We start from the raw sequence: 21,509 nt of genomic DNA, 5'->3' as shown, positions 1-21,509 counted from the left end.
CCCACTGCTGACGAGGTGGCGCTTCACTTTTTGACAATAACTTTCTATTTTTTGCGTGTGAACGCCCGTGTTGGTTTCGACAAAGTGCACGCTGTGGTTAACTGTCTCCCAATGCAGATAGAGGCATAGCCCCGTTAGCATTAACTAAATTTGGGATAGAGTTGTATGCGGCCAATTCGTCACTATGAATAATGGTCCCCGGTTGACCATTGGCTGCAATAATGGCGCCTAGCGTCGCCGCCAGTCGTCGGTCGACCTTGAAAAGTAGCAGCACCCCTCAGGTCGCGCAGACCATGCCGAAGACCCATGGGCCACACCATCTTTAACACCACCGTAATTTTGGCGGCTCGGCGGAACGTTGTCACCCGTCATTAGGCGGCCTCGATTGCACTTTTGCTCGCCGCGAAGAAGGCACTCGTCTATTTGCGCTGTCTTCCCGGGGCCACCGAGTGGAGCTCGCGCCAGCAGCTCGTCCCTCGCGACCTTACGGGGGTAGCTCCTCCAGTTGGCGATGGCGTGCTCCGATAGAGGAAACAAGTCTACGGCCTCTTTCAACATCCATATGACTACGCTTTTGCTCGCACAGTACGTGAGCCAAATCATTTGCCACCTGGAGAAGTGGTCGTTCGGACGGCCGAGGCGGTCCGTGTTGGCGCAGTAACTTCCTTCGCCTCTCTGCCCGTGCACTGCAGTGGTACCGTGTAACTGCGAAAACTGATTCCTGGCACCTGTTGCACCGGATTAGTTGGCCCAGGTTGAACCCCAGGTGCTCGCAGGTGCTCCAATACTCCGATGACGACGCCGGACCTGGCCTGGGGCTGGGGCGCGGTGGAAGAGCTTGCTTGAAACAGGAGAGAGCCGAAGCGATCGCACGAACTATTCCTCCGCAGCCTAGTCAAACCAGTCTGCGCTGGGATAGCATCATTTGCCCGCCACCCTATGTTCGCAGACGACGGCCTTCGCCTAACTCGTCACACAGCCAGCGCACTCACGTTTTGGAAAGGCAAAAATGACGCTGAAACTCTACGTCGGACATATAGGTGAACGGGTCCAGACGGTCATATTGACGCTTGCTGCCGCTGGATGCAATTACACAGGCTGCTGCTGCCGCCACCATGTTCCCGAGTTCAACTCGAGGGGGATTTCGCGATGTACGAGTTTGGCCCGAGTTCGCCTGTCAATCAAAACCATACGTCACGCCCCGCGCGAGGCATGTAACTCTTGTGCACGCGCCCGCCACGGTTGGGCCACGCCCAACTTATTTTCCGGCAACAGCGACGTGGTGCGGAACTGAGAGGTATTAACAATCTTGACCGCCGACAGAAAATACGCACAGCACACTGTCATCGGTGATGTACTGATCGAGAACCACTATCAAAAACAAAGCGGCGACTTTCGCTTGCTTATGCGTCTATCTTAGGCTGTGGTGGCCCCACAACATGGTTCATTGTCTGCATTGTAGCGACGTAGCGCACCACAAATAATTATCGGAACGACACTGTAGCTGCTTGAAAGGCGTCGATGAGCCGTGGTGGATGACGATGCTGAGCAGTGCGTAGTGTTTTCCAACGTTAAGATATCGCAGCTGTTGTTTGAGATGGCTGCTCTGTCATCGGTGATGTATCGGATCCGCAGTGTCGCAAACACGGTCAGCGCCGAGAAACGCACGCTTTTTTAAACCCAGTGCGATGGCATTTCTTCATCACAAGCACGGCACACTAATAGTTGCAACCCCTTCCTGCGTTCGAAGTTTAATTTCCTAACTGCACACAGGAGCCATCACCCGCCAAAATGCGATTGCTGCGCTGTCGTTACGTATATCCATCTGCGATCGCTGTTAGCTCAGCAGCAGAGGCAATCGGCAAGCACATTGGAGAGAACAACACACTCAAACTCTGCGTACACATGCGAATGGAGGCACCTTCACTGGGCAAGCGATGACAAGCGATAAATTGTGTCACTGGGCAGGGCGCTCTTCTTTGCAATGCATCGCGGAGGCTTCCCGCACGCAGATAAACGGGCGCATTTTCACTGTGCTGCGTCACTACGGACCCTGGAATACTGCACAGCCATTTTGCCGTGACAACCGTTGCTCCCGTCGTTTCAGTTGGTAAAGCTATATCTAAAGCGCCTCAGTGAAGCACCTGCGGTGAACAACCATGCCGTAGCGCTGCGTTGCCATTCCACTAATAGTCAGGGAATGGAAAGATCATTGTCATGACTGACTTTATCAAGGATTAGAGTGCCTCGATGCGCGCGGGCATCAAGGCACCCTATCAAGGATAGCACTGCAGCGCCCGTGGCGGCTGCTCACCGTGTTAACTCCCTCGTGCGTGCGACCCTCTACAATTATCCGCTTGTAAGCTTTCGCCTCACTGTCACCACTCGCGGCAAAAAAGTGCAAAATTTAATAATTCGCTCGATCTCTGTTTGTCATCAAACATTTATAGCATTCCAAACAAAAAACAAATACTTCAAGAAATAAAGTGTTTCTTATTTTATTTGTTGTATTTTAACGTAATCGATTGAGGGAAAGTGTAGGCGCAACAATGCACCGCATGTGCCCTGTTCGCATTCGACGGAGGATAGAAAGATAATGCTCGAAAGAGGAGGCACGCCCTTTACGCGCCCTAGAAAGGCGTGGCAAGTGGCTCACGGCAAGTGTGCAGATAGACAGCGGTACCGTCACGGTATTGCTAAATGGTGATAATACGTCGATAACAATACGCGGCGCTGGCGCGTTTTGCTGCGCAGTCTTCTGTGCTTGAAGCACGGAATCACTGTGCCGCGCAGGGTGCGCTCATGTTGTCATACGCGGCTTTATCTCGACATTTCTTTTTGCCTGCTGTTCTTGCACGTTCCTTGCTATCTCCGTTCACTGACTGCCATCAAGCAAACTCGGGTGAAACTCGTGCGAACGAGAAACTCGGCGCATCCTGCATAGCACCCCAGGGGTGCTATGCAGGATGCGCCGAGTTTGGCGGAACTCGGAATCTTCACGAGCTCTGGCGACGCCCCAAGATGAAAGAACTAATGGCAACAAGACAAAGTTTGTCCGTCGGCACGCCTCCAGTTTCATTGGTTTATCTAGATTCCCTCTGTGTGGCTATCATCCCTTGGGCGTTGCTACATGGGCGGTCGACAAACTGGAGCTCACGTGATGATACTGTCGGTGCATGGTCGTGCCTTCTTTCACTTGTTTGTCGTTCAACCGAGTGCATTACAGGCACAAGCAAGTTATGAAATAAATGCATTCAGTACACTATTATTAGTCACATTAACGTGGGTTATAAGCATTTTAAAGATTACAAGGTGTACACTGAATGTGTATTAGACTCATTCTAGTTTAATACGTTTCGTGTTATACCACAAGGGGACGCTCGCCCTCTTTTTTTTTCTTTGGATTGGATTGGCGTGGCTCGCTACGTGCTTGCGCTAGCCTTTCCGAGCAAAGGTTGATGTGCGCCTGGTTTTCACACTAAGCTTTAAACAGATCGCTCGTTGCTCGCGCCAAAGTAAGGCTGCGAGAGGAAGTGAGCGTCGGCTAGCGCAGAAGTGGTTTGCCTCGCGCTTACCATGTAAGCACTCAGGAATGCCGGAAAGCACTCATACAAGGGTCAGAAAAATATGCTTTATTTTCTTTTACTTTATGATGCACCTTCATACTGGATAGCACCGAGCGATGGCTTGTAACAACAGCAGGAAAGAAATAATTTTTATAATGGGTAGCCCGAGCGATACGTGGCTTGTAACAAACGCAAGAAACGCAGCGCACGTGGCCGTTGAGTGCCACCACATCCATCTCAGGTGGGACTCCAGCATCGGTGCAGTTGCCCTGTACCTACCGCTGACGAGGTGGCGCTTCACTTTTTTTTTACAATAACTTTCTATTCTTTGCGTGTGAACGCCCATGATAAGGTCCACAATGTTCACGCTGTGGTTGACTGTCTCCTTATAGAGATTGATGCATAGCCCCATTAGCATCCACTAAATTTGGGATACAGTTGTATGCGGCCAATTCGTGAATTATAAAGGTACCCGGTTGAACATTGGCTGCAATAATGGCGCCTAGTGTCACCGCCTTTCGTCGGTCGACCTTGAAAAGTCGCAGCACCCCTTTGGTCGCGCAGAACATGCCGAAGACCAATGACACCGCCGTAATTTTGGCGGCTCGGCGGAACGTTGTCGCCCGCCATTAGGCGGCCTCCATTGTACTTTTGCTCGCCGCGAAGAAGGCACTCGTCAATTTGCGCTATCTTCCCGGGGCCACTGAGTGGAGGCGGCGCCAGCAGCTCGTCCCTCGCGACCTCACGGGTGTAGTTCCTACAGTCGGCGATGGCGTGTTCCGATAGAGGAAACAAGTCGCCGGTCATCTCCTTCAACAGCCATATGTCTACGCTTTTGCTCACGTTCCCGCCTGGAGAGGTGGTCGTTCGGACGGCCGAGGCGGTCCGTGTTGGCGAAGTAACTTCCTTCACCTATCTGCCCGTGCCGTGCAGCGGTACCGTGTAACTGCGAAAACTGGTTTCGCCACCTGTTTTTCCGGAAGGCAGCCCGGCGTCCATTTTTAGTCTTCCTATATAATGTGACCACTTCGCCTTCGCAGGTTGGTTGGTCCGGGTTGAACCCCAGGTGCTCGCAGGTGCCCCAGTACTCCGATGACGCCGCGGACCTGGCCTGGGCTGGGGCACGGTGGACGAACAGCGCTTGAAGTTGGATAGAACCAAAGCGATCGCACGACCTTTTCCTCCGCAACCTAGTCACACTATTCTGTTCTCGGAAAGCATAAGCGAAGACGAGGGCCTTCGCCTAACTCGTCACACAGCCAGCGCACTGACGTTTTGGAAAGGCAAAAATGACGCTGAAACTCTACGTCGGTCATGTAGGTGAACTTGGTTCAGACGGTCATATGGACGATTGCTGCCGCTGGATGCGATGACACAGGCTGCTGCTGCCATGTTCCGGAGTTCAACTCGAGGGGGCTTTCGCGATGACGAGTTTCGCACGAGTTCGCCTGTCAATCAAAACCACAGGTCCTGGTCAACCCCACGCAAGGCATGTAACTTGTGCATGCGCCCACCACGTTTGGGCCACACCCAACTTATTTTTTGGCAACAGTGACGTGGTGCGGAACGGAGAGGCATCAACAATCTTGACCGCCGAAATAACACACGCAAAACGCACTGTTATCGGTGATGCACTGAGCACCACTATCAAGAACAAAGCGTCGACTTTCGCTGGCTTATGCATGTATCTTCTTGCGCTGTCATGGCCCCACAACACTGTTTCATTGCTTGCATTGTGGCGATGTAGCGCATAGGAAATAATTATCGGCACGCCACTGTAACTGCTTGCAAGGCGTCGATGCGCCGTGGTGGACGACGATGCTGAGCAGTGCGTAGTGTTTTCCAACGACCACGTTTCGCAGCTGTCGTTTGAGATGGCTTCTCTGTCATCAGTGATGTATCAGAGCCGCAGTGTCGCAAACACGACCAGCGTCGAGAAACGCTCGCTTTTCTAGACCCAGTGCGATGGCATTTCTTCATCACAAGCACGGCACACTCAACAGTTGCAACACCATCCTGCGTTCAAAGTCTCATTTCCTAACTCCACACAAGAGCCCTCACCCGCCAAAATCCGACTGCTGCGCTGTCGTTGCGATATCCATCTGCGATTGCTGTTAGCTCAGCAGCAGAGGCAATCGGCAAGCACATTGGAGTGAGCAAAACACTCAAATTATGCGTACATGCGCACGGAGGCACCTTCACTGGGCAAGCGATTACAAGCAATGTATTGTGTCGCTGGGCAGCACTCTCTTCATCGCAATGCATCGCGGAGGCTTCGCGCGCGCAGATAAACTGGCGCATTTTCACTGTGCTGCATCACTATGAACCCTAGAAAACCGCACAGCCATTTTGAAGCGACAGGCTACAGCCATTGCTCCCGTGTCTATGGCTAGAGTGTGGTTTCAGTTGGTAAAGCGGCGGCCGTAATAGCCGCCTCAGTGAAGCACCTGCGGTGAACAGTCATGCCGCAGCGCTGCGTTGCCATTCCCCTAACAGACAGGGAATTGACAGATCATTGTCATGACTGACTTAATCGAACATAGCACTGCAGCGCCCCTGGCGACTGCTCACCGTATGAACTCCCTCGTGAGTGCGACCCTCTAGAATGTATCCTTTTGTAAGCTTTCACCTCACTGTCACCACTCACGGCAGAAAAGTGCAAAATTTAATAATTCGCTCGATCTCCGTTTGTCATCACAAATTCATAGCATTCAAAACGAAAAACCTACAATTTAAGAAATAAAATGTTCGTTATTTTATTTGTTGTATTTTAAAGTATTCGATTGAGGGAAAGTGTAGGTGCAAGAATGCAACGCATGTGCCCCGTTCGCATTCGAAGGAGGATAGAAAGATTATGCCCGAAAGAGGAGGCACGCCCTTGACGCGCCCGAGAAAGGCGTGGCAAACGGCTGACGGCAAGTGTGCAGATAGGCAGCGGGGCAGTGATGGTATTGCTAAATTGTGATAATACGTTGATAACAATAGGCGGCGCTGGCGCGTTTTGTTGCGCAGTCTTCTGTATTGCGAAGCGTGGAAGCACTGTGCTGCGCAGGGTGCGCTCATGTTGTCATACGCGGCTTTATCTCGACATTTCTTTTTGCCTGCTGTTTTTGCACGTTCCTTGCTATCTCCGTTCACTGACTGCCGTCGAGCAAACTCGGGTAAAACTCGTGCGAACGAGAAACTCGGCGCATCCTGCATAGCAACCCAGGTGCGTTTTCCTGATTTCCTCAAATCATTCGTACTGTCGCAGTTTGAACAAAAAGATGGCATGATTCAGTTCACAGGGCAGACGAGTCGAGAGATGGGTGAGCTGGTGAATCTTGGGAAACTAGTAGCACCCCACAAGGGACAAAGGACAGACAACACAGCGGCCGCGTTGTACTATTTACTACTGGTTAACCAGTATATAGCGTGTTTCAAGATATACATTCGGAATTTGTTAAATATAAGGAAGATGCCGTATTCAGGCAATTTCTTCGGGATTCATTTTATCACAGAGGTATACAGTTCAATTGATCGGACGTAGGAATTGAATGAAATATGCAAATTTTACTACTTGATTTTTTTAAATTTTTCAACCGAAAGAGCCAAACAATTGATCCCAAAGCAAGACTATGATGCTCCCTTGCGATCGCGACCAAGCGTGATCCAGCTTAAATTTCTCGATTGCGATTTACTCGCTTTCTCAGCATTCGTAATTGAGTCAATTGCTGACAAGAAATTTCATCTAGATCGGGTTCGATCGCGATCGAAAGTTCCCCGTCTGACATGGTATAATCCGACATCATCTTTCCAAATTGCGATACACTACTCTGCAACAGCCCTCCTCTTAATCATGATTGTTCTATATACAAACATTTATTAATCAGAGGCCAGGGTCACCGGTCACGCCTTGCATGGGCCAGCCTGAAATGTTTTCAGTAGTATTGACAGCACTACATGTTTTCATCAGGTCATTCGACAAGTCTCTTGTGGGAACGTTGGTTCCAGCTACATTCCTCGTTCAACAACTGTTATTCTCTTCAAGCATTCATATTCCTGTGACCTTCTTCCTTGTGTGCATTTCTGCAGTATCGCGTTATTTTCACGCTTATTTCATAAGCAATATTGAAAGACACGACGAACCATACTTTTTTTCATGTTCATGCACAGCAATAATAAAACATATTCGGACTTTGAGGTCAAAAACATGGCAGTTCTGAAATTAGAGTCACGAATGAACCTACAGGCTACCTATAAAAGTGTTATCGGTCAATTTCGCAGATAAGCAGAAGTTTACCTCCGGAACCATATTCCGCTGCGCAAGGATGTTGCGTGTGTACGCCTCCTACCTTCCGCAGTACTGCGCGGTTACCTGGGAGATGGAATATCTCACATACACAGTGTAAAATCTATAGTATGCTGCCGAAAGACTGTCCCTTGCCAACAGAATGGCTCACGTGCTGCTCCGAACACAGTCGCCGCTCGCCGAGTCGAAGTGGCTTTCTCGGCTAGTACACAGCTTCTCTTGGGGGGTCTGTAACAATCCACCTTGTGGACTGTCTACTGCGGCTGTCGCCATTGGCTCCAGCACCACGAGCGCAAAGGTGCAAGCCAGTCTCCTTCGCCGTCGTGGTGCTGGAGCCAATGGCGACAGCCGAAGTGGACAGTCCACTAGGTGGATTCTTACAGAATACCCCCCCCCCCTGCTCCGGCGTCCTTGAGAGCGTATCTCGGTCCAAGAAAGGATCTGGCTATGCATGTAAATTGAATCCGTCAGTATGTTAAGGCTTGAAGATTCTGCATCATACTTTCTAATCAGCATCAAGGCTGAGAGCGAGGACTTGTTCCACTCACGTGTTTCCGGAAGCACTCATCGACTTCGGCTCGCAGTCTCTCCTGTATGTGCGGATTGATGGCCAGCTGGTAAGTGGCGAAGGACGCGGTGGTCGAGGCAGTGTCTTGGCCCGCAAGGAAAAAGAAGACGCACTGCGCCAACGCCTCTTCTTCGGTCAGATCTAGGCGTTAATGATGCAGCATTGAGAAATTAAAAGTGCCGATACGTTTTCCCACCATAAGTTCACAACGCAGATCTTAAACAGGAATCAGGGCACTTAGCCTACTCCTTTTGAGAGAAACCCGCTGCACGCGTTTTATTTCATTGCTTATGCGTGCTGCTTATTCATGTTATTTTCATTTATCGACACTATTGTGAAGAAGAGCTCCCATAGATTGAAATTTCTTAGCCTAATAAACCACCCTTCCGCCACAGGGGAAATGAAGGACCCATCCTCGCATGCCGTGCTCATCACTAGTCTGCACCCAATTAAATAAATGCTACGGACTTTGTAGCACGAGCCATACTGCGCCACCAAGAAAATAAACACTAACGAATCAATCCGTTCAAGCCACTGGCACTTTCGCAGGCTACCTAAACAACTTTAAGACATAGGATTGTTGCTGTAGTGCTCAATTCCAATGATGGCAGCTTTTAAAGAACTGGAGTCAGAGCGCGAACTGGATCGTGCAGACCCTGAACGATTCACCGGCTGAAATCCCCTGCGGGAAAAGACGTTTCGACTAACGACAATATCGGTGGATTCAACTCAAAGCAATCGTAAATAATGCCACTCCTCTAGCGGCCCTTGACAGGGATCCTCAATGTGGAAAGAACCGGCAGTACACGAGTAGTTCGTGATTCGGTGGCAGCAATAGTTATTGATTGATTGCACTCGCCGGGCTCTGTGGCTGTGGCGTTCTGTGAGGACGAGGTCGCGCGTTCGATTCCCTACCACGGCGGCCATATTCCAATGTGGCGTAATTCAAGAATGTTGACGTTCATTGTGTTCTCGCACGCCTGGTCAAAATTGACACGGCCACCTCCACTATGGGGTCTCTTATAGACTTCCTATCACTTTGGGGCGTTCAACCGAATCGGTCACAGTGATTGACATCAATTTATCCGCTTTTTATGCTTGAGAAAGTTACGACTCGGAAAGCAGCTTCGCGTATGTGAGAGAGGCTGCCTTCCATCTTAGTACGCAATCGGTATCTATTCATAGGAATAAGAGAATGTCGCGGCATATATTCAACATGTAAGTTGCGAGTCGAGTTCTACCGAACGCTGCCGCAGGGGAACAGGTGTTTGCCTAGTTTTGAAGCGTGCTTGAAATCGCTGGTTTTCCAAAAAGCGGACAAAAAGTGTAAATTCGCCGTGAAGAATGTCGTGTGCATTCATATGTGGTTTTGCAATTAAGATCGCCCCTGCTTTCGCCGCGTTATTTTCAAAAGAAGAATTAGAGCGCGTGCTCTCCACAGATTGTGGTCGAGACTGTGTGATCGAGCTTGCTGAATATCACAGAAATTCAGCGTTGCGTGGAAGCCTGCATTTCGAAGCACAGACGAGGTGGCAGTGCTGCCAAGATCAGGGAAAATGTCTCACTTTTAACGTCTTGCGGCTTCACTGGAGAACTTTCAGTCTCAGGAATCTCTTCTCCAGATGCCGCATTTTCTTTTGAAACCTCCTTGGCATTCATCATCATTTGCAGAAAGTCTTCATGTCGCTGGTGTTAGCAAGGAAAACGTACAAAACATAAGCATTTCGTACATTTTGCGTAATCAGAAGAGCTTTTGAGATTGATCAACCTCGTTTCAAGCAAGCAATGTAATGAAATGCTTAAAACTTGAAACAGATTGCTGCGAAGCAAATTGTTGCTGTCTTAGCAGTACACTACAAGAAAACACGTAAAATAAAATCAGCTATCAAATTTGCCTTCATGTGCTGACAACATATAATATATTAGCATAGAAAATGTCAGAAATCCCGGTTTTGAATTTCGCACTGAACTTCGACGATGCTAATGTTCCTTCGAACAAACGGGCCTTCCTATTTCATGTCCTCATAGTTCTAGAAGGGTTCACTAAAGCTGTAAGTTTGAGCTACCGGCTGCTTTAGAATACAAACAGAATACTGCCAATCCAGATTTTTTCAGCATTTATGACGTCAAGAAACACAGCTGTCCAGTTTTCGAGATTACATAGCCAGTTGTCTAAAATACCGCTTGTAATATATATATCCTTTGCCAGCAATGAACATCCGGTGATTTTCAACATTAAAAACCTTACTGGTTGGTTTGCTTCAAATATACTATGAGGTGCTTAACCAGGCCTCTCATCTATTACACTTGCAGAGATCGGGTGTTCTGGTGAAGACTGTGTCTAAATAATAAAACCAGGGTACTTGAGACACAATAATCCTTTCTGCAGGGAAACATTTGCAATAAGGGTGGACAAAAGAAAACTCCCTCTCGAAACATTTACCAGCCTAATTAAATGCGATTTGCTAATTTTTTTTCGGGTGGATTTGCCGCAAGGCATAAATAATAAATAAATTATAAAATAATAAATAAAATAATAAAGAAAAGATGCATAAAAGCTCCAGACTCTGCGTCATGCAAGAATTGCAGCAGTGTCTGCAAACTTGTTGTCCATCACCCAACGGTTGTTGTTTTCAGGTGGGACTAGTTTCAGTCCTGCCTTTCTTAAGTCCTTAATTCTGATCAACTTCCTAACTATCAACGTTAGGCAGCCAGTGCCGATTAGACTTTTGGAGCAAATGGGGAGCTCATAACAAATTGCATTTTGAAACACATCAAAAACACTTGAATTACGCTAGCGCGAAGAGTCCCGAATCATTTTCAGCGCGAAATCGAAGCCGAGGGCATCGGGACCGCGCTTAACCACGCCTTAAGATTTCGGCACGTGGAGACGTGACGGGACATGTGACATACCGTGGTGTGCTGGCCAGATTGAGGTGATATTGGTTGGCGGCCCGTGCTTGGTTATAATAATACATAAATTATATGTCATCATGACAAGTCAATTCTTTAGGGAATATTGCCTGCGCTGAGTCGTTGTATGTACCATAAGTACATTATCAAATTCTAATTTCGTTTAACAGATTACGGCAGAAACTTGATTTCACCCAACGTATAAGCAAAAAGTGCCTTAGGGCTCGAATATTTTTCAGAATGTGCATAGGGTTTTTCTTGGTGTTTTGAATATTTCATTCGCGAAATTTTATTTGCATTATCCGCGTCTATACAACCTGTTCTACTTCACAGCCACTCTGTATTTGATTTCTCCTTGAGATGCATAGCAGCTCTGTACGCATACTTAATGGTAATATTCTGAAGTTGACTGAACGAAATTACATTATACATACCATCATAAGCCTAAGAATAGTTTTGCATCAAAATGTTGTCTCGAGCAACAACAGGCTTTGTGTCATTAGCTATTGCTCCAATTTCTTTTCGGATTCACATTTGTTTCAGAAGATTGCATAAAATATTACACAGTTTATATATACAGTAGAAAGAGCCATGGTTCAAGAACCGTAGGGGGGATCTCTTGCCAGAGTGAACAAGGAAAATATAAACAGAGCACAATAGCGATAAAACCTATAGGAAGTGTGGAAACGCAAATGATAATAACATAAGGTGTTGACTATCAATCACAGATCAAAAAAGAGAAAAGAACTATACATCAAATTAAAACTATTTCAATTTCATCCTAAATAGTTCAACATGTATTGCGTCTTTAACATTAGTGTCTAAGGAATTCCAAGAAGTTATGAAGGAAAACGTACAGCTGTTTAGCATAGTTCGTATTTTGGTAAAAGAATATTGTGCTTCTCAGAAAACCTAACATTGTTAGGATTATAATGTAAGTCAGCTGGAACAATGTCTAAAATAAGTAGGTGGTGATAATGGTTAAAAAGTATCATACCGATGCTGTACAGATATAATTTCGGAAGCGGCAAAATTTTTAGTTGACAAAAAAACTGAAAATATGGTGCTAGCCTGGAAGAGTAGCGTACGATTTTCTCCAAGATGTAATACAATATGGCGGTTTATTATAACATGGTGAGGGTGCGGGTCGAAAAATAATGCCTGGCTTTGAGCAAGGCCCTTATACCAAAGGGAGCCTTCCTGCAAACTGACGTAATATAATCACGAAACTTTAAGCGAGAGTTCTCAGTGACACTCAGAAATAATGGTTATTCATGTATTTGTATTGCTCCTCAGTTTAGGCGTAGTGTCTCATTGATATCAAACTTTTTTATTCGGAGAATGGGCGATTGTGCGGCTAGCTTTAGCTGCATTTATGTATAACCTATTTTGCACGCATCACAGTTGGAGCGGAATAAGGTCTTCTTGCACGTGTAACATGAGTGTTGTGATGCAAGAGTGCTGAGAATAAGGTGTAGTGTTGTCTGCAGAAAGAATACCCGAAGAATGCAATAGGCGGGACGGCCAGATTGTTAGCGTACAATAAAAAATAATAAATGACCCAGGATTGAACTCTGCGGCATCCCTTTGTTAACCGCTGCACGATGGGAGGCGAAGATATTAACGGATACTACTTCATACCTGTTAAAGAGTAAATGTTTTAGTAGCGTGAGACTTGGAGCTGTTGTACCATACCACTCAAGATTGCAAAATATAATGTTATGGTCAATACAATCCAATTTGGAGAAGTCAATAAAAAGTGAGCCAGAAATATTACCATTGTCAATGCAGGATCCAACTTTATCAGTGAAACAAGTAGCTGCCGAATCCGTGGGAAGATCAAGCCTATATCATAACTGACTAGGTGCCGCGCTGCCTGTCGTGAAGCCGCGGCCTCGCGGGCTCTCACCGCGGGATTCTGCCTGCGAGAGCGCGCCGCCGCCGCCTTCCGCGCTCTCCACTCCGCAGCCTCGTCTTCCATCCGGCGACTCCGAGCGGAAGAAAGCGCGCCAAGAGCGAGCACCTTTTATTATAACACTCCCTAGCGGTGCATTCGCCGCTCAGTTTCTGTTGAAGCGATAGACCACACGTACCATCGCCCACCCGCTGCCGCGTATGCGCTTGCTGCCAGTGTTTTGACAGTCGTTGTCTGCAGTCATTCAGTGTGATCTATTCATGTTTGTTTGTGCGCGCTCACACCACGCTTGTTCATTCAGTTAGTAATAGTCGGGCCACATTTTCCAACGCACGCTACACATGTAATGCTGCCCGGATCGGCAGTGCAGCGCTACAGGTGTGTCCCTTCGCACGTGCTGCCCACGGGAAGCGCTTCTCATCAACACCACCGTTTCTCACGCGCCTTCTCGTGGTCATCGAGTCTCTCTTCATGTCGGTCTATTACGCCGCAGCACACCTGCTTGCTTAATCAGCTCATGTTTACTACACTTCATATTGCTACCAAAGCTGCTCACCTTACTTCGTATGACATTGCTGTGTTGCTATCGCATTCATTGCTTCGCCCTTAGGGCGAACCTGTGACATATTTATAACACCCCTAGCGGTAACCCGTCGCACTACATTGTAGGTTTTCTCATCAACTATACGAAAAACTAGCGCCATGCAGTGACATTATATACACTTATATATAGAAAGATCGACACTTACGCCATCTAGTGAACACTTCATAAAACTACAGGTGGCTACATACTACATCGGAGGAAGGACAGACCCATGCCCTAAGGAGCTTCGCCCCTAAAAAATGATGGAGAACGACGAGAAAAAGAAAGGAGAAGAAACTACAGTGACAGAGTATTCAGTATTAGAGTCATCACTGAAGGCATTAGCAACGTCTATTGGTGCACTTTACAGTACGCCGTTCATTAATGCAGACTGCACAGTGTTGCGAGGCTCGGGGTATTGAGACATTCATGAAGCACTCCGCACTTATTTTTAGTGTCGTTATCACATAATTTCAATTGAAATTCATAACAATCGCGCTTTGTCGTGTTTAGAAGTGTAGATACAATGTTTGAGTATTATTTCGCTTCGAAAAGAAAGCATAGGCCAGCATCAATCAATCAGTGTCTGAAATACATTTCAGTCGGGATAAATACTGAGGATTACGTGTGTTTCTATGGACTATACTGCGACGCTACATGTCCTCGAGAGAAGATGGACAATGAGAAAAACATTACTCACGATTTTGCCTTCTTCGCGCTTCTGGATGATATTTATTGTAGCGTTCTTGTAGAATTCGAATGCCTTTTCATTGAACAGGTTCTCGTGGAAAGTTCTGCTGAGTTTCTGAAGAAATGCTGCAAGGAATTGTAAAAGCTTAATTCACCAGCGCTCGCTGATAAATCTAACACTTTTGTAGCAGTTACCTGTGTCTAATGAGCCAGATTGCTCCTTACACGATACCTTCGTACGATAGTGCTTCTCCAAATTCGTTGTCAGATCTCCTACGCTGGCAATAAAATACTAGTGAAAGTACCTCTCACTGACGGGGTTCGTCTGCTGTTCACTGCCCTTGTTGTGATGGCAATTATACGAACAATCCAGGCACGTGCGCGCCGTCAACACCGCCATCGTCGTGTTGTCCTGGTATCACTGGCGCATGCCCGTCCCACGTATGCTGGATTAGAAGGCCTCCAAAAATACACAGTGCCTTTCGCCATCACGGCGCACCATCACGCTGCACTCAATCGGCATTGCCGCATCCAAGGAAGTGTATTGTATTTCGCTGCTGGCGCGTACGTTGTGCGCGCACGCGTCCGTGCTAAGAAACTGTGCACAGACGGAAAAAAGACAGCAACATTATATTACCCCTCACCTTTGAGTACAACCAAGGGCGTTACTTCGGCAAAGAAGGCGTTCTTTGCGGATGTAATGAAAGAGTTTTTCTCTGTAGAGCCCTCCGACAACTTTGCCCCGAAGGAGCAACTTGCGACTGCGTCCAGCGTGTAGAGGCCATAGAACCTTTAATGAAAGGAGACGATGATATCATTGACGGCCCGACTACTTAAGGATGTGTGGCAAGAAAAAAATTGTTTATTTATATTTTTCTCCTAATCACACAAACTGAAGGACCCGTTTCTTGCACAGTTGTTTCGTCAGCAGCAGTGGATGAATTTCCAAGCAACTACGTGAAAATGTGCACTTCGACAATTGCTCACTACTGCAGCCAGGTCTTGTCGGTCATAAGTGCAATGATGGAACAGCAGTGACAAATGTCCAGCCATACAAAAATTGATATTGGGTGAAAAGGAGAAGCCTCAGCTCCGAGTTCGCGTTTCAAAAGGTGGAGGAGCATCCGGAAGAACATCGGTTGAACTGATCAAGTCCCCACGTCAAAACTCTGGCGTCAGGCTGAGGCTTCACTTGCTCGTCCACTATTAATCAATTCTAATCTCCACCTTTCTGTTACTAATTTGTTGTCTTCGGATTACAGTCAAATGGAAGTAACTATAACAGCAGGCGCTTGGCTGCGAGATTATACGATATATTTTGTTTCATATTTTGGTATCATTGTGTGCGTTCACTAAGCCAGGAACATGAACGTATTAGAAAATTCGCAAAAGTATCTATTAGAAGCTCTGCAAAAGTATCTATGGGCACCCTGACTTTTTGCTGTCACTTCTATACACCCATGCGCATACTACAAGGAGCCACTACATCAGGTATGACAGGCAAATAACTTTATTATTCCAGTCCCCACAAGCATAAATCAAAACAGGAAAACAATGCTGCGCTATCAATAATAACTATCGCGAACACATTTTAGTGCCGATGACATCACACGACAAATATCTCGAAACATTTATGTACTTGGTTTACTTTACCTGTGGTCATTTGTGTATAGAAAATGTCCCCGAAAATTCATTGATTTTCAATTTAGAATGAAGTATGTCCTTCCCTTTTTTTAAAAAAAGGAAACTAACTAGTCCTCGAGACAGTCAAAAATAGATGGCCCTGACAGCCGGTGTTCATCTGGAATTACTATTGGTTCCTCTCCACCACTTTTTCGCTTAGTTACGTATTCTTAAGCCACACTCTTAATCCCTGTGAAATTCAGCCACGTGCAATTACAAGTACGCAATTATAGCTTGCATTATTTTTCAATTCCCTCGAGGCGTAGCCATTTTCTGTCAAGCACAATGAATACTGACTCCAGTGGAATACTTGTTGTAGGCTTCTGCAGACCGGAATACTCTCAGGCTTTTCTGGCGCGCCTGCAGCAGTGCCGGCGATTATATAAATTATGAAACTGTTGTGCATTTCGCTACTTCCCGTTTGGCCTCTTCATTCCCGTAGAGGCTTCTTCCTTCCCGTAGCGCTCGATTCGAAGAAAAGGAAGACGACGACGAAGTGGCTCTTGTGTGGAACCCTGAGTGCGCTCCACAGAATTTTCATGAAGTTAACGGAAATTCGCGAGGAACCAGTGAAACTTCTACGACAACGAACATCGAAACATCCCAGGACCACGTGTGGCCAAAGTTTAGAAAGTGTATCTCTTTTTTTTTCTACCAATTTTCAACGTTTTCGGCGACGTCCACACTTATGCCTGTTTCGGCTTAGTACGACCTCTGACCCCGCCGGCCCTGGCGAGCGTAGAGGTTATCCCCGGTGAGGTGACACCCCAGCACCCCAACCGCAGCTCGATATGTATGTCATAGAGGTGGAGGGCGAGGACATCACCCCCGAAGTAATGCAAGATCCAGGCTGGATGGCGGCTCACGAGAAGAGACACAGGAGCGGGAAACTCAACAATGAACAAGGCGAGAGACAAGCAAAAAAAAAAAAACCGGCCATCACGGCGCAATACAAGAGCGATGTGCGCATACGCCAACCACCGACGGCGCCGAAGCAACCGAAACTGCCGCGCGATGACTTTACGATCGTCATCCGCCCGCGCGGCGGCTTCGATGCGGCGCGACTGCACACCGTTGTCGTAATTAAGGGACGGCGTGCTCTTTGGGGCCGACTTGACTCGTGAAGCAGCGAGAGACGATACGCTTAGAATCAACGCACGACAGAATACACTAACGATGAGCACCCCAGTCAAGGGCAACGCCATCAAGTACAGCAAACTTGAAATACGGATCAGAAACCAGACCTGTGCCGCAGCAGCGTACATAACGGCGCCGGAAGATACTTCGAAAGGGGTTATCCACGGAGTACCCGAGAGTGAAAGCCAAGAAGTCATCGAGAAGAGCCTGGTCACCGACCGAAACCCTACGATACTCCACGCGAGAAGAATGGGCCGCACAAACTCAATCGTTAAAGTATTCGAAGGGACACACGTCCCCCACACTACGTGTACTACCGTGGCGCTGAATACCACTGCCTAGTGCACAAGAAGAAACACGAATTGTGCGAACAGTGCGGGCGCATCGGCCACAGGTTGGACGTGTGCCCCAATCTAAACAATAAGGAATGCCGCGGATGTGGCATACCGAACCCAACGGAAGAACACCAATGTACGCCGAGCTGCAAATTATGCGGCAAGCAACACATCACAGGACACAAGAAGTGCACGGAAATCTTCAGGACTCCATATCTACTAAAGAAACGACAGTGGGAGAGAACCCAGCAAGAGCAGCAGAGACTCAGCGCCGAAGACCGGACGAGCCGCTCGAGAGAGCGGCCGAACCCCAACAGCACTGACGCCGGCGGAAACGGCAGAGGCGGCGGCAGCAGCAGGAGCCGCTCGCGCTCCTACCCGAGGCTGCCCGATGGCGGCGGCGGCGGCGGTAGGCGATCGAGATTCCGTACGCCGTCCAGGTCAAGGACTCATTCCGGGTCGTTAGCGGCCACGTACACCACGGCAGCGGCAACAGCAGGGACCTGGCCCGCAGCAGCAAGACCAAAGCAAGGTGAGCTGGACAGACAGGGTCTCCCCGCCCACCCAACAGCTGGATGTGGCAGATCCACCCTAGAGCAACAATGAGCTCAAATTCAGGCAACTCTAGCTAAGGTACTACAGGAGAACAGAGGCCTTCGAGCTAAAATAGCACAGCTAGAAGCAGAAAAGACACGAGATCAGAGCCGCACTTCATCCGTCAGCGGTAGGGCAGTCATGGCCAACCCCACACCTATGCAGGTGAGCGTTCCAGCACCGGCACCGGCACCGGCCCCATCGCATAAGCGGGGGGCGGAAGAACAGCACCAGACTAAGGACGAACCAATGTCGAGTCTAGCAGACTTAATGAAGAAACAATTCGAAATGCTCAATACGCAGATGGAGCGACTAGGACAACGCATGGAAGCAATTGAAAACAGAATGGGAAGATTCGAAATCCGAAGTACAGCATTAGAGAACACCCTGGCAGAAAATCAGCCCACCGCGGTGGGGCCTATAAAGAATGTGAAACCATACGGACAGCAGTATGGCCACCAATAAGCAACAAACATGGCCCCGAATAAAAATAGCACTGAATATCTGATGTGGCAATGGAACTGCCGAGGGTATCGCGGGAAACGGCGAAACCTGCAGCAATTCCTCTAAAGAAAAGAAACCCCACATGTCATAGCCCCGCAAGAAATTATGGGACCGGCGAAATTGTCAGGGTACAAATCCTACGGAGCCTCTGACGAGAAAGCACTCGTTGTAACCCTAGTCAAAAGAAACTTGGCAGTGATGCAACACGAAACCGCGATATCAAACGTAGAGCACGTCCTCTTAGAAATAATACCGGCAAGCAAGAATGACGGCAGCCTCTTTGTTCTAAACATCTACAGCTCTCCAAGACACACAAGTAGGTTAGGGCCCCTGTTCCGAAAAACTCTTCACATAGCAAAGCGAAACACGGTAGTAGTAATAGGGGACTTTAACGCGCTGCACCCCGCGTGGGGCTATCGCAGAGGAACCGTCAAAGGACGGAATCTCTGGATAGACGTACAACAGCAGGGGCTCACACTTATTACGGATCCTCAACAACCCACGCGCACGGGTAACAGCGTAAGCGTGGACACCACACCTGACCTCACGTTCACAAAGAATACACAGGGCCCCAAGTGGGCAAACACACAAGACGATTTGGGATGTGACCACTTCATTATAGCCACAACAATACACACGGGACCCACAAAAAAGAAGGGTAGGAAATTGACGATGGTGGATTGGGATATACTCAGACAGGCACAAGAACACAACAACACAATGGCAGACATCGATTGCGAAGAAATTATTACGGACATTGATAAATGGACACAACAGATACACAAGGCGGTAAAGCAGGCTACTCGAGAAATTCCCGAGGAAGCCGGGCTCGTAGCAGCCGACAGCAAACTCCTCCACCTGTGGGAGGCGCGCAGTAGCCTACAGAGACGGTGGAGGCGCCAGAGGCTGAATAGGACCCTGCTGCGGCGAATAGTGCGTTTAGACAGGGAACTGAAGATCACGCGAACCGCTTGGACCGACAGCAATGGGAGTCTACATGCAACAGCATTGAGGGCCAGCTCGGACTGGGCAAAACGTGGAACTTCCTCAGATGTCTCTTAGACCCAGAGGGCAGCAAAACGACCCAGAGACAGAACCTCAACAAGATCACCCACACTTACGCGGGAGCCGACGATGAACTCATTCGCGATATACAGAAAAGATACATAGGAAGCATTACGCGAGAACCACAGAATGCGTACACGGGCAGGGAAAGCCCCGCATTGGACGAGGAGATCACGGAGGCCGAGGTGAGGGCCGAAATATTCAGGCTACGCACAAAGTCGGCACCGGGCCCGGATGTCATTACGAACAAGATTCTCCGAAACCTACATGACGAATCCATCACGGCAATAACAAAGTACATGAACGCGTGCTGGGACAGGGTGCAATACCGCCGCAGTGGAAAACTGAGCACGTAGTGAAGATCCCCAAACCCGGGAATAAATTACTGATTGAGAACCTCAGGCCCATCTCTCTAACCTCGTGCGTGGGGAAGCTGCTGGAGCACGTCGTTCTCACTAGATTAAGCAACTACATGGAGGATAGAGGTCTGTATCTGCTCACGATGATCGGGTTCAGGCCGAAACTGTCCACGGAGGACGTCCTGCTCCAAATCAAACATCAAATCCTCGACGCTCGGGGCAGAGGAACGGGACTGAAAGCCATCTTAGGGCTGGACCTCACCAGGGCCTTCGATAATATTACGTACAAAGCGGTCCTAGGGAACCTCCAAGACCTGGGGGTAGGTCGCAAGGCCTACACCTACGCCCGGGACTTCCTCTCGAACCGCACAGCTCAAATCACGATAGGAGACATCAATTCGGATGACATAAAACTGGGTAGTAGGAGAACGCCGCAAGACTCGGTATTGTCCCCATTTCTTTTCAACGTGGCCATGATCGGCCTGCCGAAAATCCTCAGCAAGATCCGCGGCCTCAACCACAGCCTGTACGCCGACGACATAACGTTGTGGGTGACAGGCGGCAGCGACCGCCAAATCGAGGAAACCCTCCAACAGGCCACGGAGGCCGTCGAACGCTACGCGGCAGAGAAGGGGCTCAGTTGCTACTCTCAAAAGTCCGAACTCCTGCTGGTGTACCCTACGACCATGCAGGAAACAATACGGAGGAACACTGAACATTAACATCAAAGTGAACGGGGGCCCGATACCTATCGTAGACCAAATCAAAGTCCTGGGACTCCGGTTTCATGCGGAAGGCAGAAACCTCGGTACCATCACGGCGCTAGAGAACAGCGCACAGCAAACACTAAGGCTAATCAAATGGATTGCCAATAGACACTACGGCATGATAGAGGTCAGCCTAATTCATTTAGTGCAGGCCTTCGTCATAAGCCGCGGCGCCTATGTGGCACCGTACCTAACATTTGGTGTGGCAGAAAAAAACAATCATCAGACGATCTTTCAAACAGGCAATTGGCGTCCCAGTCACAACACCCAACTAAAAGCTCTTAGAGTTGGGGCTACACAACACGCTTGACGAACTAATCGAGGCGCACCCTACCGCCCAATACGAAAGACTCACACAAACCCCAACGGGGCGACACATTCTACAGAAACTCAAAATTCGATATGAAGCGCAACACGGCGCCAAACTAAGCATTCCACTAGAGACGAGGAGGGAATTTAAAATTCCTCCACTGCCCAAGAACATGCACCCGGAGCACCACAAGGAGCGACGAGAGGCAAGGGCACGCCACCTTGAGCGC

At 48.4% G+C, this 21,509-nt stretch overlaps 1 protein-coding gene across 1 annotated transcript in view; it reads right to left on the bottom strand.

Annotated features, from left to right (window-relative positions):
* The window catches only part of LOC119441397 (cytochrome P450 3A24-like), a 113,047-nt gene that overhangs the window by 48,290 nt on the left and 43,248 nt on the right, over nucleotides 1–21,509 (bottom strand). Inside the window, exons 7-10 of the mRNA XM_037706020.2 lie at nucleotides 15,171–15,316; nucleotides 14,537–14,652; nucleotides 9,991–10,111; nucleotides 8,406–8,566 (exon numbers count right to left, since the gene is read on the bottom strand). Of these exons, the coding sequence (XP_037561948.1) occupies nucleotides 8,406–8,566; nucleotides 9,991–10,111; nucleotides 14,537–14,652; nucleotides 15,171–15,316 (544 nt within the window). The remainder of the gene's footprint in view (nucleotides 1–8,405; nucleotides 8,567–9,990; nucleotides 10,112–14,536; nucleotides 14,653–15,170; nucleotides 15,317–21,509) is intronic.

Source organism: Dermacentor silvarum, chromosome 2 (genome assembly GCF_013339745.2).
Source record: "Dermacentor silvarum isolate Dsil-2018 chromosome 2, BIME_Dsil_1.4, whole genome shotgun sequence".
Taxonomy (NCBI): Eukaryota; Metazoa; Arthropoda; class Arachnida; order Ixodida; family Ixodidae; genus Dermacentor; species Dermacentor silvarum.
Note: the sequence above shows the minus strand (reverse complement) of the source record. Positions and strands in the feature narration are given on the sequence as shown.